The sequence below is a fragment of the Macrobrachium rosenbergii genome, chromosome 26 (assembly GCF_040412425.1).
Source record: "Macrobrachium rosenbergii isolate ZJJX-2024 chromosome 26, ASM4041242v1, whole genome shotgun sequence".
Lineage (NCBI taxonomy): Eukaryota > Metazoa > Arthropoda > Malacostraca > Decapoda > Palaemonidae > Macrobrachium > Macrobrachium rosenbergii.
This window is the reverse complement of record NC_089766.1, coordinates 1094258-1121415: the sequence shown is the minus strand read 5'-3', so window position 1 is coordinate 1121415 and position 27158 is coordinate 1094258. Positions and strand designations below refer to the sequence as shown.

General features: G+C 39.9%; 3 protein-coding genes across 21 annotated transcripts in view; 2 read left to right on the top strand and 1 right to left on the bottom strand.

Annotated features, from left to right (window-relative positions):
• The window catches only part of LOC136852887 (coronin-1A-like), a 76518-nt gene that overhangs the window by 39766 nt on the left and 9594 nt on the right, over positions 1-27158 (bottom strand). For 9 of the 18 annotated variants that reach the window (XM_067127804.1, XM_067127815.1, XM_067127807.1 and 6 more), the window contains exon 1: positions 4593-4743. The exons of 1 other annotated variant lie outside the window; for it this stretch is intronic. In XM_067127804.1, the coding sequence (XP_066983905.1) occupies positions 4593-4631 (39 nt within the window). In that variant the 5' untranslated portion in view covers positions 4632-4743. 8 more of the 18 variants (XM_067127802.1, XM_067127806.1, XM_067127812.1 and 5 more) reach the window with 6 other exon arrangements.
• Positions 8561-15996, top strand: LOC136852878 (uncharacterized). Its single transcript, XM_067127784.1, has 4 exons — positions 8561-10845; positions 12007-12179; positions 13400-13502; positions 15158-15996. The coding sequence occupies exons 1-4, from the start codon at positions 8863-8865 to the stop codon at positions 15305-15307; spliced, it is 2409 nt and encodes an 802-aa protein (XP_066983885.1). The 5' UTR covers positions 8561-8862; the 3' UTR covers positions 15308-15996.
• On the top strand, positions 16489-22395 carry LOC136852879 (uncharacterized). Of its 2 annotated transcripts, none has more exons than XM_067127786.1 (3): positions 16489-16770; positions 18438-18553; positions 20917-22395. In XM_067127786.1, exon 3 carries the CDS (start codon positions 20935-20937, stop codon positions 22090-22092), a length of 1158 nt encoding a protein of 385 aa, XP_066983887.1. In that variant the 5' UTR covers positions 16489-16770; positions 18438-18553; positions 20917-20934; the 3' UTR covers positions 22093-22395. The 2 variants fall into 2 exon arrangements, with proteins under 2 accessions (XP_066983887.1, XP_066983886.1); XM_067127785.1 differs by lacking the exon at positions 16489-16770 and adding an exon at positions 17668-17930.

The following is a 27158-nucleotide window of genomic DNA, read 5'->3' as shown; positions in this document are numbered from 1 at the left end:
CAAAATACTCCATGACCGTGTATTCTAATCCTCCTCTGGCTTTGCTCGTGTTTCGAGATTATGTCGAGTGATGTAACTCCCGACCTGCGTCACAGAGTGCCATCGACTAACGCAGGTCAGAATGAACAGCTGCCAGGTCCTCTATTTGACCGACACCTCGAGGATTGCTCCCAGATCGACGACTACACTCCTGAATCCTTTTAACAGCGATAGCGGAATGATTAAAGCTTATGACTTCAAGATTCATGAACAGTATATTTGTCCCCAGATGGGGAAATCATATGAATAGAATAGAAGATTTAGGCCAAAGGCCAAGCGCTGGGACCAGCGAGGCCATTCAGCGCTGAAACGACAACTGAGAGTACATAAAATGGTTTATCAAGTGTAACAGGAAGAAAACCTTGCAGTTGCATTATGAAACAACTGTCACGAGAGGATCAAGGAAAGTAAGATGACGTAAAGAAAATATGAATGGAGGTACAGTAAAAGAAATTAAAGGGGTTGTAGCTAGGGGCCAAAGGGACGCTGCAAAGAACCCCAAGTAATTCCTACAGTGCACTGCATGAGGTGCACTGACGACACTAGACATCCCCCTACGGGAAGGGAAATCATATTATGATCTTCGTGCAACTGCGTACTATTTGCAATCCGATTTGCAAAGCTTCAAAAAAACAAGTGAAAGCAATCTACATCTGTGCATTGCTTGCATCAAATTTGTACTGGTTTGAAAAGAAAAATATTTCACTCTCAAGAATACGTTTGCATCATTATTCTATCACGGACAAATTTAGCACGCCTACTAAACTGCACACAGATTGACCTAACATCTCAGGAAGATAGAATGATGACTTACAAGTCTTTATATTGGAAAGTGCTGTGTTCCTTTCATGAATTATTGATGCTGGTCACCTTTACGTCATCGTAAGTCACGTAACGTGAAAGATACAACTTTATATGTATCTCTTAATGCAACCCTGAAGTCAGGTTTTGCTAAAAGCTACCTTCCAGAAAAAAATCTTTTATTGGTGCTGCATATTACCCGACTGGCAACACACACATACAGTACACGAAACGTTTAGTAACATACACATGCAAATAAAATCGATTCTAAAGAAAAACGTATACGAAACGATTTCTTTCTCATGTGCAAAAGGTTTTTTTTACTGCGTTACTAAAATTTCTGTAAAAGCAATTTTAATTATGCACTGATAACTAACAGCACTGGTTGTGGGGTATGCTGGTAGAGTTTTCATCGCAACTAGGCTACTGCCATAACAGCATCAAGCATTATTTAACTATTATCAGCAACATTATCAAAGTTTTAAATAAAATGGCCTACATAGTTTATGTTTAAGAAAGACATTCCCAGATAATTAGCTTTAAAAATTCAGGCATTCATTTTTTAACCAAATGGGTAATAATCTTTGAACTATCACTTTCTTCAATTGTAACATTTGCATTTCTCTTTTCATATTTGCCAAAAATTTCAAGAAAAGGCAAATAAATATACGTGTGGAACAATGAACACTTGTTGAAAACATAAATTCCATCTGACATGAAACTGGAAGTGAAAACCCTCAGTTACTTAGATGTCAGATACCTCGAAATTCTTCCTCAAGATATATCTGAACCAATTTCTCATTTATGAAAATATTTCTGCAACAATCATTCCTCAAAACACTGGGTTCTAAAGTTTTCAAAAGCCTCGACTTCGATTTCTCCTTGCCTCCAAAACCTACCCAAAAAACAAACCAAACCTACGGCCAATATTTAAAAATAACACTGAGAACGAAACGCCAAGCTCTTGAATTCCTTGCCACTTCTGAAAGTCCGCAAACGCGACTGGCATAAGAGAATCCACGCCAGGAGGCATCAATAATCACATGACAGATGCAGGCTTCCCTTAAATGCTGAATCATCCATCTCCAATGCTAAGTCCCTTTCTGAATAGATATGGACTTCACGGGATTATCTCCGTATCAAAGGACGGGACGTAGGGCGAGACGTCTTCCTAATGGAATTGTGACTTTTTCTTCTCTGTTTCTCTCTATGCAATCGAAGCGGAACTCTCGCTTGTTATTCTACTGGGGGGAAAGAGTGTGCAAATCCCAGGATACAATACTGCACTGGAGCTAATGGGTATGATACAGTATTCTAGCACATACAATAAAGTATCTACTGCGTTAGTTTTCACTGAACAAATAAATGCCTCAAACTTATTTAGATAAATGTGATACGAATATATAAGTAAAATATAATACAGTTTCTTTGAAGACTACCCTCCCAGCTGCAAACGTGACAGCACAGATATTTTCAATTTCAAAATCCACTATAGCAGGCTGAAAGGTATCATTATTAGAATATAATACATGAATATGTGTATACAAAAGAATATACTGTAATACACTTAGCATACATCGTTGCCCTTGCATTTTATGCCCTATAAATGCACAAATAAAACACGAATATCTGAAAAATACTCTTATTAAATTTAATCGTTGAAATGCCAACTACACCAGCAATAACTCGACCATTCTTTTTCTTTTATTAACGTAAAATTATTATAATATAAAAATCTTTGCTAATGCTGTCAAAACTTCTCCGTACATTGGAAAGAATTGCAAAGCATTCAGAAAGGGATAAAGTATAATACATACATACTTTATAGTGCTTTACAAACTTTGTACTGGTATAGAATATGCTTAGCCTACAACCTAACCTATCCTTCAGAATATACATTCATGAAAATGCTACCAGTATGTATACAGGTATATTAATATGTTAAAAAAATGAGTAACCTGTTATTTTGGAAAACTATAAACATCAACTGACAAATAAGTAAGGCTTGCTAAGTGGGTCAAATGTGGCCCAACAGGAAGACCTATGAAAATTAACTTTTACAGGCTAATGACGATCAATTACTTCGAAAGGGGTGGTATTCGAGAACCTAATGCACTAAAATAAAAACAGGCATGTGAACTGTAGGACTAAATTTCTGTCTGATAAAAATCATGAATTATAAATAATTTTGCCCAGGTTTTTTACGTTTAAATCATACGTTATGATTTTTTTCCATTCTTTCATATTACAAAAACTCTGCGGCTATTTCAACAATCAGCGACAGAGAATACAAAAGGGCGATCTCGAGACCTTTGCTATCCAAGTAGGGTCCCGATAACCTAACACCCTCTAGGCAAGACTAATCGCTCTAGGGTCGGTTACTGTAGAGCAAGGACGGACTCGCTGAGCTAAATGGCGCCCGGACGGCCGACTTACGTTAAGTGCCGTTCTAAGATGCCGTCGCAACTCTCTCGTCAAATCTTACGGATTTTAACCATATAGGCCTGGGCTATAGAGTAACTGATAATAATAAGGCGTCGTTTCTTACAGATTTTAACCAATTTGTGATTTGTCCGAGCTGAGTGGGAAGATTTGGGTCTAGATTAGGCCTGGTGCCTAGGCCTCCGTTTAGGCTTACACAGGGATGCCCTAGCTTAGCCTAACAGGATAACTAGACTAGGGTAAGTTTAATCTGGGGTTATCGAAGCCTCACAGAGGTAAAATCAACTATTATTAAAAGCCTCGTTGAGGTAAAATAAACGACTAGGCTAATCAAAGCTTCATCGAGGTGAAATCGATTATCCTTAGCCTCACAGGTGTAAAATCAACGACAAATCAAAGCCTCACGGAGGTCAAAGCAATGACTGATCTTAGCCTCATTGAGGTAAAATCAAAGATTAATCTCAGCCACAAGGCAAAATCAACAACTAATCAGCCCCACAAGAGTTAAAATAAACAATTAACCAAAGCCTCACAGAGGTAAAATAAACAATTAACCTGCGTTTCGAGGTAAAATTTGCAAATTAATCAAAGCCTCATTGAGGTAAAATCAACACCAAATCTTAATTCAGAGGTAAAATCAAAGACTAATCAAAGCCTCCTCGAGGCAAAATAAGGCTATTTATAAAAACTGCTCGAGGTAAATTCAACGATTAAACTCAGCCTCATCGAGGTACAAACCAACAGTCTAAATTTGTCATAGTCATGAGGTAAAATCAACGAATAAGCAAAGCCTCCCAGAGGTCATAATAGGAATAAACTGTTTAGAAAAGGCTCTCAAGAGGTAAAATAAGGTGTTTATAAAGCCTTCTCGAGGTAAATTAAGCTATTTATAAAGCCTCCTCGAGGTAAATTCAACTAATATAATCCTATATCTACGTGCAGTGACCTTAGATACGACCAAATCTCCCATTCCAAATGCATTCCCACCCATTCCCAATCGTCCAATTTAACAAGTATTCCCAGGAATCGGTGAAAAACTCCCAGGGAATCGCATCAAATCCCCCCGACGCCGGCAACGGAGGCCGGAACCACCCGAAATATTAAAACGAGACATTAAAAATGCGAAGGTTTCAACCTTCGTCCCACCAGCCAAGCCATTACGCTCCCTCAGAAAACTCCCCAAAATCCCCTTGAATACTTATCTAACCGTTACAGACACACGCCACAGCCCGCACAGACATCCAACAGACACGCGGGCGTGCATTCAGGCACGAATCAACGCATGGAACAGGCGGAAAAGAGGCACGAACCCGCGTCGAAGGCTTTTGACAGGCCCTGGTGTCCACCATCTTGTTTACCTTCTCGCTGGAGGAGTGACTGAGCGCCGCTCGAGAGGTGGCTCCCAAGCGCCGCCTTTCTTCATTTTTCTTTCTCTTCTTCCTTCTTCTTTATTCTTACTCCTCCTCCTCCTCCTCCTCTTACTCCCTTACACTCCTCCCTACTCCTGCTGCTACTACTAGAAGGGAGTGTATACTGCTTTCTTGCCTGCTTGTGTTTTTTCTTCCTTATTCTTTCTTTTCTTGCTTATTCTTTCCTTTCTTCCTTATTCACACACCTCCCCCTCCTTCATTCTACTCCCATGCCACTTGAAGGGAGTACTACTGCCCTCTTGCTTGCTTGCTTGATTTTTTTTCAATTCTTACGCCTACTACTAGAAGGGAGTACTGCTTTCTTGTGCCTGCTTGCTTTCAATAAAAAAAAGTCTATCCCAAATTTCATGATGATGGAGGCTAATGGTTTGGTTTACATACTTCTTTATTCTTTCTTTTCTTCCTTATTCTTACTCATCCTACCTACTCCTACTCCCTCATACTCCCACCACAAGGGACCTCTGCTTCCTTGGAATTCTTGCCTGCTTATCTGCTTGACTTGTCAAGATACGCTATCTTAGACTTCGCGATAATGGAGGCCAAAGGTTGTGTTGACATTCTATGGGCTGTGATTTGCCACTGGAGTTTGAATACCTCTCAAAGGCTATTTATTTATAGGTTTATACCTCCATGGCGTGACACAGAGGTATTTAGAGTATACAGATGCATATACTTTCAATCAGAGAGTTTTTTAAAAACAGATCTTTAGATTTTCAAGCCAAATTTCTCCCTCAAAAACTGAAAGCAGTAGTAGGTTTAGCTTGCATCTTTGGCAGTGAGAATGAAATTTGGAAAAGGTGAAATAAAGGCAAAATGAATTTAAGCTCAATTTAAAAAGGCAAGACAGAAAGCAAAATGAATTTCCTTTTTTGTACAGAAACGACAAAAATAAATAAAGGCGTCGTTTTCTATGGGGGATCGATGGAAGGGCGTATGCCCTCAACCCGTAATGACGGGACAAGGGTTGTAGACCGCGTTGAATACCGTCATTAACTACCGGTATTTAGGCCTAAATCAACAAAGGCAGGGGGAAAAATGGACGTTAAAAGTATTATTTACTCATTTCTGAAATTAAAAAGCAATGTGGGGAAAGATTTACTTTAAATTCTGGCCAAGAAAAAGCAGAGTCTAGACTTTCTCCAGACTTTTCAAGCACAGAAGAAGAAGAGGAGTAGGAATGCGGCGTCTGACGCGTATAGATTTATCGAAAAAATATTTTGGGGGAATGCACCGCAGTCATGCAAAAGTTCATTGCCCCTTTTGAGGAACTTTATAGATCTCTGAAGCTTTGTCAAAGGTATAAGTGCTTTAAAGCAACATCCTTTTATGTAAAAGGGGATGAAATATATATATAAATCCCTCGCAAGCACAAAACTGAACTCAGACTGACGGCTCTATCGCCATTAAAGTAGAGCAGTCATAGCTGGCCCCCCTCCCAAAAGGGTAAAGGTTTCAGGGTTTTAGATGAAGGCTTTGTCAAATCGAAACATTCCACTGGTTCCTCTTTTACACTTTTAGGGAGGGGCCAGGCAGGCAAGAAGGCGGCGCCGCCAATTGCTGCTGCTGCCGCCGCAACTTAACAACTTTAGACTAGAGCACTTTGAGACAACCTCCTTGGCCACGGTAGATTGCTCGCTTTAATACGATTATTATTGTTGTCGTAGATGTTGCAGAGCAACAATGGACGAGAAGGGAGGGTCTAGGATTGTTTAGCGGAAAATACATTTAATCTGACGTATCAAATTAGATTGTAAACATTGCAAATCCCTTTTCAAATCCTTGCCAATGATACTGCTGCCGTAGATGTCTCAAAGAAGCAATGGAGGAGGGAGGGAGGAGCAAGAATGTTGCTTGAAGATTATATATTTAATAATCTGACGTAAGACGCAATGGGGGAGGACGAGGAAGGTCTAAGAATGCTGTCTGAAGAAAATAGATTTAAATCACCATCTATCAAGGCTGCACGCACTGCAGATACCTTTTTAAAATCCTTCTTATCATATCCAAGAGGACCTATCGTGAATCATTGGATAATCAGCTGATTAAATCGTCAAGAAGAAGAATTTCTGAGATTCTGATTTCACTCGAGAGTAGAAAGTCAGTACGGGAGGATCATAATGGGCCCCCCGTATATTATATACTTCGGCTTCTTAAATACCGCTCATTCATTCCCGCTGCGGTAATGAGGGACATTCTTTTGCGGTAATGGAATGCGGAGTGTAATTATATAGCATTTCCGTTTGTGTATCGTCCGGGATTTTACCAGGTACTGCTATGATAGAACATATGTTAATCCAAATACCTTTTCTCTTAAAATTCCTCATTCAGTATGATTATTATAATCAAGTGGATGATTTCAGTTGCACAAATCTTTACTTATATTGTTATTATATAATCAAATTCCTTTTTTTCCACCTTCACAAATCCTTACTTATATATATATATAATTACTATAATCAAATACCTTAATTTTCAGTCACCTTCAGCCAAGATGTTAATATGAATAATCGCTTACTTGTAAAACAGTTTAGAGAGATATATAAATAAACAGTTATGCAGTTCTTATAGATTATCTAGAATATCTAGCAAAACCTTCCACCCCCAAGAGGTGGCGAATTGACCTTGAACTCTAGAGAGAGAGAGAGAGAGAGAGAGAGAGAGAGAGAGAGAGAATTGCCACTGTTAGATATTTCATTGCAAGACATGAATAATAATCATATATCTATTCTTTATTAGTCATGATTACAAAATCAATGTCAAAATTCTTTTCTAGATAGTGCTACAAGAGAGAGAGAGAGAGAGAGAATTGCCACTGTTATGCATATTTCATTGCAAGACATGAATAATAATCATATATCTATTCTTTATTAGTCATGATTACAAAATCAATGTCAAAATTCTTTTCTAGATAGTGCTACAAGAGAGAGAGAGAGAGAGAGAGAGAGAGAGAATCACCTGTCATGCATAATTCATTACACACAACAAAACCCGAGACGTGAATAACAATTACACGTTTCGTGCTCTGCTTCATCAAAAGGTGGGGATTTCCTTTATATAACTCACTGTATCATCACGTGTAATTCTTCTCCTTTCCTTTGGTCTTATACACTGACGTTATTGTCTTTTCTTTTTCACCGCAAATTCATTCGATTGATTTCCTTTTTCCCCGTTTTATTGCTTTGCTCTTTCCGTTTCTCAGCCTAACGGTACATTGTGTTTACGCCAAAGACGCGGGGGTTTGTTACCGTCGGGGAGCGTGATGGGATTGTTTTAGGTCTGTACGTCTGATTTCGCCGTTAAATCGCGAACTTTTCTCGTAGTTTTGAACGTAAATTGATATTTTTCAAATATTGTATCCGTAAGTTTTCCATTGAAAACTATTTTTCATCATTTATCAAAAGGAAATTATTTGCGCTACGCTTCCTGAGTGGCCCCGCTTACCCTGGGGGGAGGGGCCATACCACCCGACATCCCCACAACCAACCATCTCCCGCTATCCACAGGTCAACGACTTTCGTGACGTCATTCGTCATCATTCAGCTTCCATACCGCGTTTTCTATCGTTTCAGTCGAAGTATTAACTTCTCATTTATTGAACGGGTTATATCGACGCAAACTTCCATAATATTTTTTCGTTGGAATCAGCGATTTGAAAAAACTTCCGTCTGAAGAAAACGCGAGCCGGGTTTTTAGCCCGTGGTCGCCCGTAACGGTACCTTTGGTTGGATACTGTTGGTTCCGAAGGATTGGGACGGGTATCCTTCACCTGGGAGGGGTCCACCTCCTTCGGGGGGTTCCCTTGGGGTGGCAGGTATAGGAAATCAGCTGGCTGGAACACCTCTGAGCCCACTGGAAGAACTCCACGTCAGTGTGTGCGACAGAGAGAGAGCATTCGGAAGGTATAACAGTTTCTCAAAGCGGTGTTTTTAGTGCGATGCCGGTTGAAACTGCGTTCGTAATTCTCTAATAATTCTCAGAGTAATTCTCTCGTCTCGTTTGCAATGGTGATATTGACGTAACAGGTGAACGAGTGTATAATTGTGAAACTGAAAATATATGAACATAAGTGAATATCAGTTAAATTAGCTAGGAAATAGAAAGATATTTATTCTTTTACCACTGTGAGATTACTGTTTGTCAGACACTCAAAATGTTGTCCCAGCACCACAAATCGTTACCTTTTCTCTGCACAATGTTGCTTTGGACCTCAGTGACAGTTTTGGCTTCACAGCCCCAAATGCAGGTCAATCACAACAGTCCAACTGACCCTTCAGCCCAGAGCGACAACCTCCTCCAGCTCCGTCAAGTCCAGAAGAAATTCCTGGACATCGTGGGGAACTCCTCGGCCCGCGTCCACAGCCTGACCCACGTGCTGGGCATGCTGAACTCGAAGCAGGGCAAAGAACTGGGCGCCCTCCTGGTGAAAGGGGTCACTCTGGGCATGCAGGAGAAGAATCCGGGTCAGCTTTTGACCGATTTCTGGACGCAGCTCCAGGGAAGGCTGTCCCCCGTCCTGCTCGAGTCTTTTGAAGACTACAGGGACTTCTTTAAGGGCGTCGACATCAGCACGCTGCCCATGGCGTGGGAGCAGCTCTTCAAGAAGGACGACCTAGGGAACAGCTTGGCTTCTCTGCCCTTGGGTCAACTGGTCGACATGCTCCAGCCGACAGCGTCCAGGTACGGGATAGACATCAGGGCGGTGATGAACTCGATGATGGGTCAGGGCGACAACAACGTCAGGGACCTCCTCGCTTCGGCTGTTGGCAACACAGACTTCGGCGCGCTGATGAACCAGGTGATCAATGCGACGACGAGCGCCCTCCGGCCGTCGGAAAATGCTGCAGGTTCCGAACAGAAGTCCCCCGCCGGAGATGCCCGTAAAAAGGGCAAGGCAGACAAGACGCTGCGTCTCTTCCGTCCCCTTGTGGCCTCTTTGCTGAAAGAGAATGAGATCGATCTAGATGCTGATGCAGTTCTGGAGGTGCTCTCCCCACTCTTCAAGAGTGACATCTTGACTCAGGCTTCCCCTTGGATTGCTATGCTTGCTGGGCAAGGGGGCAAGGGAGGCTTAGGAAACATGCTGGCGAACGTCATGGGTGGAGGGGGCCAGGAAGGGTTCAACCAGCAACAGTTAGGAGGACTCCTCGGCAGTCTAGGAGCGCTGATGGCTACTGGTGGTGGCAAGAACCAAATGGACATGTCCTCTCTCCTCAGTATGGCCTCCATGTTCATGGGTAAGCCTTCCAAAACAAAGAGTAAAAGTAAATCCAAATCTGGTAGCAAGAAGGGGAAAGAGGCCAATGATTTCGACTTCGGGTCCCTGATGAATGTCGCAGGACAGCTCCTAGGAAACAACATGAATCTTGACACCATTTTGGACATTGCTTCCAGCAGTCTGAAATCAGAGATGAACAAGAAAAGGGCAGGTTCTGCACAAAGCGGGCCAGCCAAGAGGGCCAGGTTGTCGAAACAGGAACAAGAAACTGAGGATGTTCCACAAATTCACCTGAGAATCACAAAATCAAAGACCATCTTGAACCTGATTGAGCCAATTTTGCTCTCAATGAAGAAGGACAAGAAATGCAATGCTAAAATCAAGGAGGCTCTTGATCTCGGCAAAGTCATGTTGGGCAGCCGACTCTCTTCCTCGCTGGGGGATGTCAACCAAATAATGCCACTTTTGAAGGCATACTTTGCTGACAGTGAAGTCTTAAAGTCGAAGGGCATCAATTTAGAAACTCTAGCTGCGTCCTTCACTCAGGCCTTCATGAAAGCAGACTGGAGTGATTTCCTTGAAAGCCTAAAAAACAAGGACCTCCGGCAGATGCTGATCAGGAACGTTGCGCCGACCGCTGCGGAAGTCCTAGTACTCCTGGCGGAGAAGGAGAGCCAAGAGAAGATGTACAACAATGTCGTGCCTCGCATACAGAACTTCTTCGCAAGTTACGGTCTGGTCGGGGTCACCCTGGACAACTTCCCAGAGAGATTAGCCCCTCTCTTAGGCCTCCTGGGGAAGAGCTGGAACCTCCCATTCAACCCCACGACTCTGCTGGTCCCGCTGAAAGGATACTTGAAGAGCTTGAAGTCTATTATCCTTTCTTACCTCCAGAGTATTCCAGCTGATGCAGGCCAGGTGCGTCTCTGTCTCTCTCTGCCACTCGTTCCTTATTGCCGCTCGCATCAGACTCCTAAGCTCTGTTGCGAACTCCAGTGACACCCGGTGGCTTGTTCAAGGGATTACAAATGGGTCTTTGCCGCAAGTTTTGCTTTTTATGACAATATTTGAATTGCAGAATGACATCAAGATTTAGTCGTGTCACCAAGGTCACTCACTGTTGGTTGGGCAGAGTTCAGAAGTCCATGTCATCAAAGCCTCTGAGTTATATAACTTTATGACAGTTTGATGTAGAGTATTATTATTATAATTATTATTATTATTATTAGGAGTAGTAATTGTAAAATCAATAGGATTATAATAACAAAGTTCTGGCAACCAGCTCTAGTTAGAATACATACTGTCAATGTTAGGCGTACACATCCCTTCATTATTGCAATTTGTGATCATTCACTCTCCTACATAAATACAATACAGACAGACAAACCAATTACCTGACAGTCAGACATGACTCTGCAAACAGATCCCAGAGAGAGAGAAAAAACTATTGACTTAGCGGTCCGTACGGGCTGTGGCTTCCGCAAATAGGAAGATTGCTGCTCCGACTTTTAAAAATGAAATCTTTCTCCATTGCAATCATGACTTGGCAGCTGGACAGAGGGCGCTGAACCTCCCAGAACTAAACATCTGTTACCTGAGAGCATGATTCATTTAATTTTTTTTGAAGTGCACAGAAAATTAAACCAGAAAATTAGCAGTGAAGATAGGTTTGTTTACTGAAGATGGCTGTCTACGAGGTATTTTAGCTGTTATCCTCTGTCTGTTAGGCAGTTGATAGGCAGCTTACTGAGAGATAGACAGATGTAGATATTTTTTATCTGGAAGACAGATTTTAGACTTAGCTACCTTTCTTTTAGACACAGGTACCTTTCTTTTTCTTTCTTTCTTTAAAAGTTCAGATGAAAACCCTTATGAACAGAATCAACATTCTTACATGAACCCAAGAGGGCTCCAAAGGAAAATCAACCTCCAGAGAGAGAGAGAGTTATAGGAAGAAGTGACAGTCAAATAAATATGAATGAACAGATACATAAAACTGCACTGGGCAAACTAGTCCACATTTTAGTTGTAGCCAAGATAAAACCACTGTTTAAATTCCTTCTTCTTCTTTCAAACCAGGTTGGGAACGTCCTCTTTGACCTGCTGGAGCACGGAGTGGCCGAGCCGCTGTTGGAGGTCATGGAAGCTGTCCAGACGACGCGTGACCCATACTGCCTGCCCCAGAGGTTATGCCAGGTCAATTCTCAGTTCGACGAGGAGGGAGTTCCAGCGGCTGTGGCCAGGATAGCGAGGTTGGTGGGTCAGCTGGAATCTGAGCCAGTTCAGAATAGGCCTATGTCTGAACAGAATATAGAATTTAGGCCAAAGGCCAAGTGCTAGGACACATGGTGTGAGGTCATTCACCCCATAGGGGAGGGGGGTAGCAAACTCTCCATCCATTTCCCTTCCAGTGCTGAGTGACCTCATAGGTCCCATTGCTTGGCCTTTGGTCTAAACTCTATGTTCCATTCCATTCCTATGAGGTCATTCAGCCCTGAAAGGGAAATTGAGAGTAGGAGGTTTGAAAGGTGTAACAGGAGGAAAACCTTTAGCAGTCCCACTACAAAACAATTGTCAGGTTTTAGTTTTCTGTAAAACCAAACTACTGAGATGGCTATTTATCTGTCCGCCCTCAGATCTTAAAAAAAAACTACTGAAGCAAGAGGGCTGAAAATTGGTATGTTGATCATCCACCCACCAATCATCAAACATACCAAATTGCAGCCCTCTATCCTCCTCAGTAGTTTTTATTTTATTTAAGGCTAAAGTTAGCCATGATAAAGTGTGTGCTTGGCTCCAAAGTCGACCTTCAAAAAGCTTGAAGTTTTTCTGGACTGCTGATGAAGGAAGCACATGGCCTTGAAAGATTCACGTGGCACGAAGGAGTTCCGTGATCACAGATATTTGAGGCGTGACTTAGAGTATGTATGTGCATTCATCTATATCTGCAGAGAGACATAAGTGTGTGTATATATATATATAATGTATATGTATCAAATATAAGGGGCCCATAAAAATACCAAAATTTGGTAAATAAAGGCTATATTTCAGAGACCAACCGTCTCTCTCATCAGGCAAATAGTTTGTCTTTGAAATACAGCCTTTATTTTCTACATTTTGGCATTTTTATGGGCTCTTTATATTTGATACATATACATATGCATACTGTATGTATATATATATATACATATATATATATATATGTAAATACTAAAAAGAAAAAGAAACCCACCTACGAATCAATGAAGGTTCACAAACCGTAAAAAAATGGTCACGAAGTAAGTCATTCGCGTGCAAAAATTTTACGCTTACAAATCACTGACTTCTCAGATTTCAAAAACAAATACAGCAGCGAAGAGGAGACTTGCAGAGCCTTTAAATACACACTACAACAACAAGCTATCTCATCTGCATCGCGCGATGCCAGGTCTTCAATGCAAAGAATAATTAAAGCTGTTTCATTGCTTTCCAGCGTGGCCTTTTCGGCGGAGCCCGTGTTGGCAACACCGGATTCGAATCTCCTTCTCCACGCGCTCCACGGGATTGGTGGGATCGACAGACGAGAAGGATGCGCGGTAGGCCTATTTTTAGAATTTTTTTATCTGTATTATTATAGATAATAGATCATTTATATATAGTTTTTTTTAGTGGATAGTGTCTCCAAACCACCTTAGATCAAGGCCTATGTGTGGTAGGCCTATTTTTAGAATTTTTTTGAAATGTATTATTATAGATAACAGATATATATATATATATATATATATATATATATATATATATATAGTTTTTTTTAGTGGATAGTGTCTCCAAGCCACCTTAGGCCTATTTAAAAAAAAAATTTGTTTATTATTATTGATAGATAAATATAGATAGTTTTTTTAGTGGAAAGTTTCTCCAAACTACCTCAGATGTAGGCCTATTTTTTAAAAAATCGTTATCTTTATTCTTATTGATAAATAAATACAAAGTTCTTTTTTTGCTGAAATATCTCCAAAACTGCCTTTGGACTAGGTTTATTTTTAAAAAATTTTTATTTTTAATATTACAGATAATAAATATATATAGTTTTTAGTTGAATTATTTTTATTGTAAAGTGTCTCCAAACTACCTTAGAGGTAGGCCTATTTTTTATTTTGATTTTTATTCTTATATAGAGAAATAAAATATATATATAGTTTTTCAGTGGAAAGTGTCGCCAAACTACCTTGGATCTAGGCCTATTTTTTAAAATTTTTTATCTTTATTCTCATAGATAATAGATAAATATATATAGTTTTTAGTGGAAAGTGTCTCCAAATTACCTTAGATCTAGGCTATCGAGCTTGTACAGTATAGGCCTGTATATAGGCCTATAGACAAATAAAAAGTAATATATAGGTTATACAAAGGCTAAAATGATTGTGTAGGCCTATATATCATTTTAAATCTTGCACAGATAGTCTACAAACACACACATATATAGGTATTTATTTTAATTCATTCCACAATATCGATTTCAAGTTTTTTCGTCAAAAAATTTGTCCAAAAATGTCTTTTATCAAGGTTAAAAATCTTGTATAGGCCTACAGTATATGTTTCTATTTTTACATAGTCTAAAAACACATATCTGGGAATTTATTCTAATTCATTGAACAATATCGATTTCAAGGGGTTTTTTTTTGCCAAAAAATATGTCCAAAAATATCTTTTATCTAAGTTAAAAATCTTGTATAGACCTATATATATATATTGATATTTTTAAATAGTCTGCAAACAAACAGATATGGGAATTTAATCTAATTCATTCCAAAATATCGATTTCAAGTTTTTTCGTCGAAAAATTGTCCAAAAATAAGTTTTTCTAGGTTAAAAATCTTGTATAGGCGTATATATTGATATCTTTACATAGTCTGCAAACAAACATATATGGGAATTTAATCTAATTCATTCCAAAATATCGATTTCAAGTTTTTTTTCGAAAAATTGTCCGAAAATAAGTTTTTCTAGGCTAGAAAGCTAAGGCCTAAACATTACTTTAATTCTTGCACGTGGTTTTTCCCTAGATAATCATCTAACAACCTACATAATTCTAAAGTAAGTTTTATAACAAATAATGATTTCAATCACGAATAAGTACATAATTATAACAAACAGCTAATCTGAAACTTTAACTTTATAAGAAACAAAAGGAGACTAAATTTTTCAGGAAGAATAATAGGCCTATTACCAAAACACCTTTCTCCCTCAACAGGAATTCTTCCCTGGCGATTGCAATCCTGAGGATCACGAGGAAGAAGGAGAGGAGGAGGAAGAAGACGAGGAGGAAGAAGAGGAGGAGGAGGAAGAAGAAGAGGGTTACGACCCAACAATGGATTTATTATACGAACACCAGGAATTGTGAGACGACGCAACATATTCAGTCGAAAACCGACTGATAAATCGGCCAGGGAGTAACAGGTTTCTCAAATGTCAGATTTCGTCTGAATCTTCGGGTTTTCTAGAAGCCCCAGAGAGGAATTTCCATAGTTCTAGGTCTATTTCCTTCTCTAGAAACCATGGTGTGGCGATCTAGGTGAGTTTGGTTCTATGCGGCGTTCTCTAGAAAACCCTATGGTACCAGACACTCCTACAATACTCTGAAAAGGTCTTAATCCTCGTGTTTTCTAGAAACCCTATAGAAATTTGATCACTTTGAGGTCTATTTCATTCTCTAGAAACCCTCTGGTGGCAATCTAGATGAGTTTGATTCTATGGTGTTCTCTAGAAACCCCCCTAGAATACTCTGGATAAGTCTAAATCTGAGTAGGTCTAAACATTCGTGTTTTCTAGAAACCACAGAGAGGAATGTCAATAGTTCTGAGTCTACTTTCCTAGAAACACCTAGAATGCTCTGAATAGGCTTAATTATTTAATTAAAACTAAGATAAAATCATTATTCACTTTACAACGTTCCACAGAATTTTGCATTTGCGAGTAAATATAGATGAATGAAAAAAAAAATATATATATAAGGGCATTAACTCTTTTGTAAATACTTATATAATGTGGCCATCATTATATCAATAAATTAGATACATAATGTTATAGAAATTCTTTAGTTTAATTTAATCCCTGCGTATGATACAGTATAGTTAATCCATTGCAAATTGATGTTAAATATGTTGCGACTAATCCATGATTCATGTGTAGTATGTAGGCCTATATATATGTGTGCGTGTGTATGTTGATATGTAGTATGTAGGCCTATATATATATGTGTGTGTATGTTATGTAGTATGTAGGCCTATATATGTGTGTGTGTTTGCGTACTCTGATACATATGTATGTAGGCCTATATAATATAATGTATGTGTATGTTTGTGTAAGTATATATGTAAAGCCATTATTTGTATATACATATTTTTTTCTATGTGAGAGAGAGAGAGAGAGAGAGAGAGAGAGAGAGAGAGAGAGAGAGAGATTAAATGAAAATGTCTGCATGCAGGTGTAATGTGATTATTTATATATACATATTTAATACGTGTACATACGTGTTTCTGTTGTGTAATCGTTTATACATGTGGGAATCTTACAAAGCAGTGCACTGTGCTTAAATATAGGCCTATATGTACTTGTGTGAGTGTGTGTATGTCCGTGTTATGCGATTATTTATGTATACGTACAGTACGTTAAACCTGCGCATGCGTGTTTGTACATGTAGAACGAACTGGTACGTAACATGTGCGTACATATGCACGTACGCGACGCAAAACGTTTGAGCATCCCGTGGGGTATAAAAGCGGTCGGAGGAGCTCGCCCTAGCAACACCACCTTCAGCCTCCACGAGAACCAGACGAACTCCTCCAATTTAGCAGACTTTCCGAGGTGAGTTTTGGCTTTCAAACCGTTTATTTCTGTTCCAGACGAATCTGCGAACCATTAGGATTGGATATTGCATTGAAAAACGGACAATAAACGGCGAAATAAGTGTTTATTCGGCGGTGGAATACGGCGAGATGATGGACTTGCAGTGCATGTTGGAAAGTGGCGCCATTTTTCCGAGGCAGTTTATTGATCGTTTTGAAGGCGAAGTTATGCTTTCAAGTGGTTCAGATTAGTGAAATTGGCATTGCAGATTCGTTGCAAGATTTTAGTGTACGGCGAAACGAGTTATAATTTGAATGAATGTCATTTTTATTAATTTTTCCCCACCCCCTAGGATGACATTTGAAATCCCGCCATTTTTTCCAAGCTCGTAATTTGTGGTTTTTAATGCGAAGTTCAGCATTAAAGTGGTGGAAATAAATGAAATGGACATTGCAGATACGTTGCACGATGTGAAGGTAAGGTGAAAGTGTTATAATTTGGATGAATGTAATTTTTATCATTTATTTTTCGCTGGTAGGCCGACATTTAAAGGAACGAGCCAAGCGCCCTTGGTAAGTTATATAAGAGGCTTAATTTATCTCTGTCTCTGTGTTGTGTGTGTGTGTGTGTGTGTGTGTGAGAGAGAGAGAGAGAGAGAGAGATAGAGATTTGTTTTGAGAGCGGTTATGGCTGCTAGTTGATCGGGGGTGGGGTGGGGTGGTGTGGGGAGTCCATTTGGGTTCCCCTCAACCCACCGATTAAATGGAAATGAGAATGTGTGCATGCAGGTGTAATGTGATTATTTATAAATACATATTTAATACGTGTACACGTGTGTACATGCGTGTTTCTGTTGTGTAATCGTTTATACATGTGAGAATCTTACAAAGCAGTGCACTGTGCTTAAATATAGGCCTATATGTACTTGTGTGAGTGTGTGTATGTCCGTGTTATGCGATTATTTATGTATACGTAAAGTACGTTAAACCTGCGCATGCGTGTTTGTACATGTAGAACGAACTGGTACGTAACATGTACGTACATATGCACGTACGCGACGCAAAACGTTTGAGCATCCCGTGGGGTATAAAAGCGGTCGGAGGAGCTCGCCCTAGCAACACCACCTTCAGCCTTCACGAGAACCAGACGAACTCCTCCAATTTAGCAGACTTTCCGAGGTGAGTTTTGGCTTTCAAACCGTTTATTTCTGTTCCAGACGAATCTGCGAACCATTAGGATTGGATATTGCATTGAAAAACGGACAATAAACGGCGAAATAAGTGTTTATTCGGCGGTGGAATACGGCGAGATGATGGACTTGCAGTGCATGTTGGAAAGTGGCGCCATTTTTCCGAGGCAGTTTTTTGATCGTTTTGAAGGCGAAATTATGCTTTCAAGTGGTTCAGATTAGTGAAATTGGCATTGCAGGTTCGTTGCAAGATTTAGTGCACGGCGAAACGAGTTATAATTTAAATGAATGTCATTTTTTATTCATTTTTCCCCACCCCCTTAGGCTGACATTTGAAATCCCGCCATTTTTTCCAAGCTCGTTATTTGTGGTTTTTAATGCGAAGTTCAGCATTGAATTGATGGAAATAAGTGAAATGGACATTGCAGATACGTAGTAAGATGTTAATGTACGGTGAAAACCTTATAATTTGAATTAATGTATTTTTTTTTTCTAGGCCGACACTGAAACGGACGAGCCAACCGCCTTCGGTGACCTTGAAAAGGAAGAGACTGAATCCTCAGGATATCTTTGGGATACGTGTCCATTACGGGTTGGAAACGGTCGGGAAAGGTACGTATTTTTCACAGTTTGCATGAATTTTAAGTAACTTACATCGTAAGAGGCTTAAATTATCCATCTCTCTCTCTCTCTCTCTCTCTTTCTCTCTTTCTTCCGCACTCACAAGATTCAAACGCGGAAGCCGCCAAGCCGCAGACTCGCTGCTTGTTGAAAGCATTGCTCGCTTATGACGCCATCTTTAAGTTTGTTTCTGCTTGTTTTTATTGGTTTGTGTAAGTGTCGTGGGTTGTGTGTAGGTGTAACAGTACACAGTAGGTGTCGCCTGACGCCTATAAATACACAGAATTCTCCCACAAACGGCAAAATCGACCAGCTACCATTTTAATTGGTGACGCCAAAATTTGAATTGCCTGTATTCGTTAGGGCGGTTTGCCACGTCGCAAGCAAGGCGGGGTGGGGGGAGAGAGAGAGAGAGAGAGAGAGAGATATTTTGACGGTTTATCAATTATCACTACGACGTCATGGGGTGAGTCTAGTATGAGATTATCTCTCTCTCTCTCTCTCTCTCTCTCTCTCTCTCTCTCTCTCTCTCCACACAAGCGAGAACACGTACACAGGCGATTAAAAACACGACCACAATTACAAACAAATAGAACTGACTTCCATGAAGCGAGTAGTGCTTTCACAAGCAGTGAGTCTGCGGCATGACGCCTCCGCTTTTGACTCTTGTAAGAGAGAGAGAGAGAGAGAGAGAGAGAGAGATAAATTAAGCTTTTTGTAATTATATATATATATATATATATATATATATATATATATATATATATATATATATATATACATATACACCCAAAGTTACTGAAAATCCTGAGAGCAGTTAAAACAGTGATTCTTTGTGTATGCGTCTCTCAAGATTTAACCCCCAAAAAGTGGGGGTACTTAACCCCCCCTCTACCACTCCCCCCCAAAACCGTTGGTTGCTGAGGTGGGTATTCCAGTGCCCCGATTAGTTTTCTAGAGACCCACTGACCTTTCATCGAATTGGGAGGGAGTGCCAGGGGCGGCCTACCGCAGGGTAGCATTTGAGGGCCGGTTTGTTTTCCTAGACAGGCATGTATGTCCTAAACACTGTCTACCTTCCGGTTACCATAATTCATTGACTAGCCTTTAAGGGAGGGGTGGTGGGGTGACGTTGCCCCTTTGTGGCTCAATAGAATATATTTTTGTACAAACGTTTCCCTTCGCTTGATCGCTGGTTGCGTGTCCTGCAACCTCATGCGTGTAAGCTTACATGTATGTGTGTGTGTATATGTATGTGTATATATATATATATATGCATAGTGTGTGTATGTATATATATATATATATATATATATATATATATATATATATATATATATATATATATATATATATATATATATATATATATATATACAGTTAAACCTTCAACTCAACAAACAGGAAACAGTAGGACAGTCACATTATCAGGGTGCTTTGTATTTCCAAGTAAAGGGATTCACTTCTTTGCCATATCTATACAAACATTACCTGAATTACTTATCAATAGCCTCAACAAGCACAGGAATTTGACTCTGGGACAAATGCACAACTCACGAATTCTGAGGACATTTGGGGCTTCTGCACAGAGCCTGCCAATAGACCTCTCTAGGATAAGCCTTTCCCCAAGATCTTACCAGGTCACAGGTTTTGGGGGGGGTGGGGGCCCAGGAATTATGAACCACAGTCCAAAGGACTGAAAGATCTGAAATGGCAGGAGGATGCCACTCGCGGTGTCCCAAACGTGGAAGGCTGCAGATCGTGACGAAGATTCTTTGCAACGTTCCCCTTCTTAGGTCCCAGCTGCGTTGCTTTCCGCCTTCTGCTTCTTGCCCGTTTTCTACGGTCTCTAACTGTCAACCTTCCTTGACTTTACCTTGCTCTAATCTTCACCTCGTTCAAGGAAAAATCACCTCAGCAGACCCCTGTGAGTCTGCCAGTGGTCACATATGTTAAACGACTTCGTCATTTTAATTTCCGGCACCCAGAGAAGTAATGTGGCATTGCAGATGAACTAAGAGATCTATTTTCATTTTTTATAAATAACTTTCATCTACTTTATTTACAGAGAAACTTGTGTAAACGACAGATCAAACAGGCATAAGCTGAGTTGAATAATTAATTGTCAGCTTGGATTGATTATCATACTGAAAAACAGATGCACTTTGACATGTTTGTATCTTTTTTTATAAGCTCTCAGGATCCTGTAGAGTAGAGCACTAGGTTCTTTACTTCTCTCTTTTTTTTTTTTTTATTTACCAAAAAGACTTAATCTGGATATCACAGGAGTTAGGCTCAACTGCTGATCAGCACTCTTCCAGGCATGACTTCTCACACAAGCGTTCTCTTTCCAGGAACTGAAGTCTCGCGAGATGAATCAGCAACAGCGTGGTGACCACCTCAACCGAGGAAATAGCAATGGCCTTCCTGCCCAAAGGGAGGACGTTCCTGAAAATAACTCCGACTCGGACTTTGAAGACAATGCTTTCCAAAGGAACTCTCGCTTAACCAACGGCCAGAACACTGGCATTGGTTCTACAATGCCAATGGAAGTAGACTTAACTGAGGATGCTGATTCTGAAATTATAAATAGCATAACCCAACAGCTCCTGAGTATCTATTCTGTATGTGGCACACAAGATAACTTGGATACGACTGAATCACACACGCAGGATGCTAAAGTGAGAAGAAGAACCACTGATAAGTGGATCTGCATGTTCCAGATTACAGGAGCTCTGGAGTTTCAGAGTCTAGGAGAAGCAGACATATCTGAAATCACAGAGGACTCTGAAATAGCAAAAATTGACAAATTCCTCAAGGGTTTCTTTCAGACCTATAATGAAAACATAAAAGGTTTGACAAAACACAATTTCAAAGTGAATCAAGCATTAGGTAGTCGATACATTTACCATGCTAAGAATAAAGTCTTGAAAGGCGTTCTTGTAGTTGTGGGGGGGAATAGCTTGGTTGAAAATCTTCGGTTGAACTCCCATCTGTTGCTTGAGAAATTCAGTCCAACTTCTCCTCTTTTGTATGGAAAATACCACAATGTTTACATTGGCCATGCATACCCCATCCACACAACGGATGTTGTTTGCAGTGGTGGCAACTGCCTTCGTGACCTTTTGAAAAATTGGGTCGATGAGAAATTCTATGAGAGCCTACACTGGATTATACCATCAACATCTGATCAAATGCGTTTGATGTCACCCAGTAGTGCCAAGGCTAAAGAAGAGGAAGATCTACTTAGATACAAAAATCTCATAAGCGAAATGGAAGAGGCTTTACGCGAACCCAGGCCATCCTTAGAGAAACCCAGTACGCCTTCAAAGAGGATCCCGGTGAGTCAGTCCAACAGTCTGTTTGACTATTTTGATGTTCAACCAGGACAAGAATGTTCTCTCCATTCCCATCACTGGGAACTTATTGAGGTCCCTCTCAACAGTGACAACTCAGTGAATGATCGTGTCCAACGGATGGTAGTTAAGATAAAGCAAAAAGGTGGTGTTATCAAGAGAATCTCTCAGTAGGCTGTCATTTTAACCCCTTCTGTGAGTTGTTAAAATATGCTTAGCTACAGCTCACCTGTCCTTTCTAAGCTGCTTATTTTTATTGAAAAAATCATTTTGATGAATTGCATTGCTACACTGGTGTATTTTAAACTGCTTTGCGTATAGATTGACTTTGGGTTTTATCTGTATTTGTAATAACGCTTGCTTTAAATTTTTTATCCCACGTAGCTCTCTTCAGCACTGTCATTTCTACCTTTACAGATATTTTAGCAGTAAGATGTAATAAACTTTGGAGTTATAATAAAAGCATTATAACCACAACAGAGATGTTTCACTTTCCCTTCAATGCCCGAATGCGAGGTCAAAGCAAATAGCCTGATCATCCGAAGAAAAGAAGCGCCCAGCTGACCGAAGAAATCACGCTGAGCCGGTCATTGATGTCTGTGGCCCAGTACAGACCAGACATCTTGGCTTCAGAGGCTGTTCATCACAGAGCTCAACAACTGACAACTTTCTCGAGAAATGGATAGAAACTTAGGACTACCAATTAGTCACTGACTTGTATACAACCTGTTTGCGACATGTGCGCTTAGGTTGCCACTATACCTATATGTGGACACACCCTATAAGGGTGTTCTCATCTCAGGAAACACTGGGATGTGATGCATCAAAGGAATGTTAGTTGATGCCAGAGGTCTAACCTCACATAGATGAAGTAGTTTTCAGAATGGGCCAAGTCTACCTTGGGAAGTAAGTTTTGAGATGGAATATGAGCCCCAGATAATCCCCATGTTTGGGTTTGAGCGGAGCGGAGATGGTCTGGCCGAAGTCGCTTTATTTCACATCGCGAACCCCAGAGCAAGACTGACGTCGACCTCGTAAGAAGCTTGCGGTCGAACTGGAGATAATCTAGTCCTGAGTAAGTGTTTATGTGCGGCCAAAGAACATGCTGAATTGATGAACAAAGGTAAGTCTCTCACTTGGGCCATTACTTGGATGACTGAGTTACAAATCTGCCCTCAGAGGAAGAGTTCACGAAAGGGTCTTACAGTCTTTCGAGGTTGTCCGTCTGATCAATCTTTGCCGCATACATTTGCTGACGTTGCCATCCCCATGTTTAGACTGGGATTCACTTACTCGGCAAATGGTATTCAATCAGACACTGTACTGTACCTCCTTTCATATTCTCTATCTTCCACCTTACTTTCCTCAACCCTCTCCTACCAGTTGATTCACAGTGCAACTGCTCTGAGGTTTTCCTCCTATTACACCTTTCAAACCTTTGACTGTCAATTCACAGTGCAACTGCTCTGAGGTTTTCCTCCTCTTACACCTTTCAAACCTTTGACTGTCAATTCACAGTGCAACTGCTCTGAGGGTTTCCTCCTCTTACACCTTTCAAACCTTTGACTGTCAATTCACAGTGCAACTGCTCTGAGGTTTTCCTCCTCTTACACCTTTCAAACCTTTGACTGTCAATTTCCGTTCCAGAGCTGAATGACCTCATAGGTCCCAGTGCTTGGCCTCTGGCCTAAATTCTATATTCAATTCAATTCGATCTACTTGATATTGAGAGAGCGCTTCAATTACTGAGTCTTTCAAGAAAAAGCCTATTTCTCTCATTATTTCATCTCTCTCTCTCTCTCTCTGTTTCCTAGCCATATTTCTCTCATTATTTCACCACTCTCTCTCTCTCTGTGTGTTTCCTAGCCCTATTTCTCTCATTATTTCACCTCTCTCTCTCTCTCTCTCTCTCTCTCTCAGACTTTGCTTCTAAGGATATGGAAGCTTCGAACTAGGCTTTTTTTTTTCCCACACTGTGGAAGTTTTTTTTTTTTTTTATTCTTTGTACGTGGTTTTTTTCCCCCTCTGTGGGAAAAAAAAAGACTTTCAACAACATAGGCCTAAGAGCCTTGCGGTCAAGTTTAATGGTAGAATGACTGTCCCTATCATGAATTTCATTTTACGTTTTCAATCATATTTTATTTACTATATCTACTATGGACAGTTTACTTGTATCTCTTAATTTCTCAACTTGTTTTAACACAATTCTGACAACCAAAACAATTGAGACGTTTTCTTAATGTGGAAAAACAAAGAAAAATTTTCATTAAATAAGACAAGCTGGCAACTTATCGATGACGTCACACAGGAACGTGACGTCACTGCCACGTGGATTTTGATAAATATAAATATTTACTGAAATGAGTTCATTAATTTTTTACTTATGATAATATTAACATTATCATTGTTAAAATGCTCAAATTAATAATGATAAAATTGGTAAAATCAGCCTCTCTCTCTCTCTCTCTCTCTCTCTCTCTCTCTCTCTCTCTTTATATATATATATATATATATATATATATATATATATATATATATATATATATATATATATATATATATATATATATATATATATAAACACACACTCACGCCAACAAGGCGTCACAATTCCTACGGTCAATTAGCCGCGGCGAGCCATATGGAGACGAGAGAGAGAGAGAGAGAGAGAGAGAGAGAGAGAGAGAGAGACAAAGCCACAAAGAAATGTAGGACACTTTCGGTAAAATTGAAGCTCTTTCTAAAAGTGCCATGTGCTTGCGCTTCTGCGATGCTCATTTTCTTCTTCTTCTTCTTCTTCTTCTTCTTCTTCTTCTTCTTCTTCTTCTTCCCCGTAGGAGGAGGTGGTAGCTGGCTTTTTTGGGGAGTGGAGGGTGGGGGAAGGGTGTAGGGGGTGGGCCAAGACCGAAATCCTCCCATTTTATCAGGCAGTGACTTAGATATCGAAGCGGAAATGCGTTAAATGAATGGATGGTGAGTCATGTAGGCCTATACAACAATGGCTTCCCAACTATGGCCTTCTCGTTATTCATTTTACATGAACTCTTTTAACGCGATGAATAACTAACAGACTAAACAAAAAACTAATTGAAAAGTCCGCAGATGCAAGGCGTAAGTCCTTTATTATTATAAGTCCTCGGGACGGACTTTCTCCCGCTCCGGAAGAGTCGGAGGAGTCCCACAGGCCAATTACTAGGACCCACAAATTAGGCCGAAATCGGCTCCCCGCGGGAAGAAGAAGAAGAAGAGAGAGATGAAATAATGAGAATGAGATGGAGGAAATTATATGAGAGAGAGAGAAATAGGTCTAGGAAACAGAGAGAGAGAGAGAGAGAAAAAGGCGAAATAATGAGAAAGAAGAAATTATACGAGACAGAGACAGAGAGAGAGAGAGAGAGAGAGAATGAAATAATAAGCAAGAAGAAATTGTGAGAGAGAGAGAGAGGGAAATGAGAAAAATGTAATTATATGAGAGAGAGAGAGAGAGAGAGAGAGAGAGAGGAAATAATAAGAGAAATAGGGCTAGGAAACACACACACAGAGAGAGAGAGAGAGAGATGAAATAATGAGAGAGATGAAATAATGAGAAAGAGGAAATTATGAGAGAGAGAGATGAAATAATAAGAGAAATATGGCTAGGAAACAGAGAGAGAGAGAGAGAGAGAGCAAATAATGAGAGAAATAGGGCTAGGAAACACAGAGAGAGAGAGAGAGAGATGAAAAAAATCCAACATCATAGCACTTTTAATTTTGACCAAAGTTGCCAGATACCACCCGGACAAACCCCACGACTTGCCAGAGGATTAAAAAAATATTTTAAAAAATCTATAACAAATCCTCCGAACGAACGACGTCATCATCTATTCCCCAAAAGGGAGAGGATTAATTTGGATTACCCCCGGGCCATATTGAACGTCCCCCCATCCCCAAAAATATAAATAAATGTGAGGAAATAAATCAGAAGGAGATTATAATGTATCTGGCAACACTGAGTCTTTTAGGTATAAGATGCTGTGTAATTGACAAGAGTCCTCTCATATACCTCTCGGTGGTCCGGGAGGTTAGACGTGCGTGTGTACGTACACACTGTCTCTCTCGATCTCGCTCTGAGGAAAAAAACTACGTCTAAAGAGTTTTGTGCCTAAAAACACACGTAAGTTTGTGCTTAAAAAAATCATCTCTAGGAAAAAAAACTGCCTATAAAGAGTTTTGTGCTTAAAAAAAAAACACATAAGATAGACAGTTTGTGCTTTAAAAATCAACCCTAGAAAAAAAAACTGCCTCTGAAGAGGTTTGTGCTAAAAAAACACATACAATAGACAGTCTGTGCTTCAAAAACCACCTTTAGACACATTTCAGGAAAAACTGCCTCTGTGGAAACTGAACTGACTCTGAAGAGGCTTTGTGCCAGGAAAAAAAAAACACGCAAGAAAGAATTGTACACTTTTCGGGGAAAAAAAAAACCGCCTCTCAAGAAGTTTACTCTTTCAAAATCTGGAGAACGACAGAAGTAGACACATTCAAGAAAAAAAAAAAACTGACTGTGGGGAAGTTTGTGCTTAAAAAAAAAACCATGCAAGATAGTCAGTTTGTGCTTCAAATAACATGTACAAAAGTAGATACATATCAAGAAAAAACTGCTTCTGAGGAAGTCTGTGCTTGAAAAAAAAACACGTGACCTACACAGAGGTAGATGCATCTCAAGAAAAAACTGCTTCTTAGGAAGTTTGGGATTAAAAAAAAGTCTCTAAAGAGGTTTGTGCTTGAAATAAAAGATAAACATCTCTTTAGAAAAAAACTACTTCTAAAGATGCAGTTCGGAAAAAACCGCCTCTGAGGAATCTAAACTAACTCTCAGGAATTTTGTGCTTGAAAAAAAACACATAAGATAAACATATCTTTAGAAAAAACTGCCTCTGAAGAAGTTTGTGCTAAAAAAACCACGCAAGATAGAGGCAGTTCAGGAAAAACTGCCTCTGAGGAATCTAAACTAACTCTGAGGAGGTTTGTGCTAGAAAAAAAAACACATAGGTAGATATATGAATAAAAAAAAACTGCTTCTGGGGAATTCTGTGCTTACAGAAACACTTCAGATAGATAGTGCTTCTTCTCCTTCATCTTCTACTTCTTCTTCTTCTTCTTCTTCTTCTTCTTCTTCTTCTTCTTCTTCTTCTTCTTCTTCTTCTTCCTAATTGTGGTCTATTTCTAACGGAGTTTGCCTCCATTTAGCCCAGAGTACG

What these genes read in the sequence shown, in the direction of transcription:
- LOC136852879 (XM_067127786.1), top strand. Translation starts at nt 20,935, where the DNA reads ATGAATCAGCAACAGCGTGGTGACCACCTCAACCGAGGAAATAGCAAT.
- LOC136852878 (XM_067127784.1), top strand. Translation starts at nt 8,863, where the DNA reads ATGTTGTCCCAGCACCACAAATCGTTACCTTTTCTCTGCACAATGTTG. An exon ending in GCTGTGGCCAGGATAGCGAG is followed by an intron (nt 12,180 to 13,399) that starts GTTGGTGGGTCA and finishes ATTGCTTTCCAG; the next exon opens with CGTGGCCTTTTCGGCGGAGC. An exon ending in ACAGACGAGAAGGATGCGCG is followed by an intron (nt 13,503 to 15,157) that starts GTAGGCCTATTT and finishes CTCCCTCAACAG; the next exon opens with GAATTCTTCCCTGGCGATTG.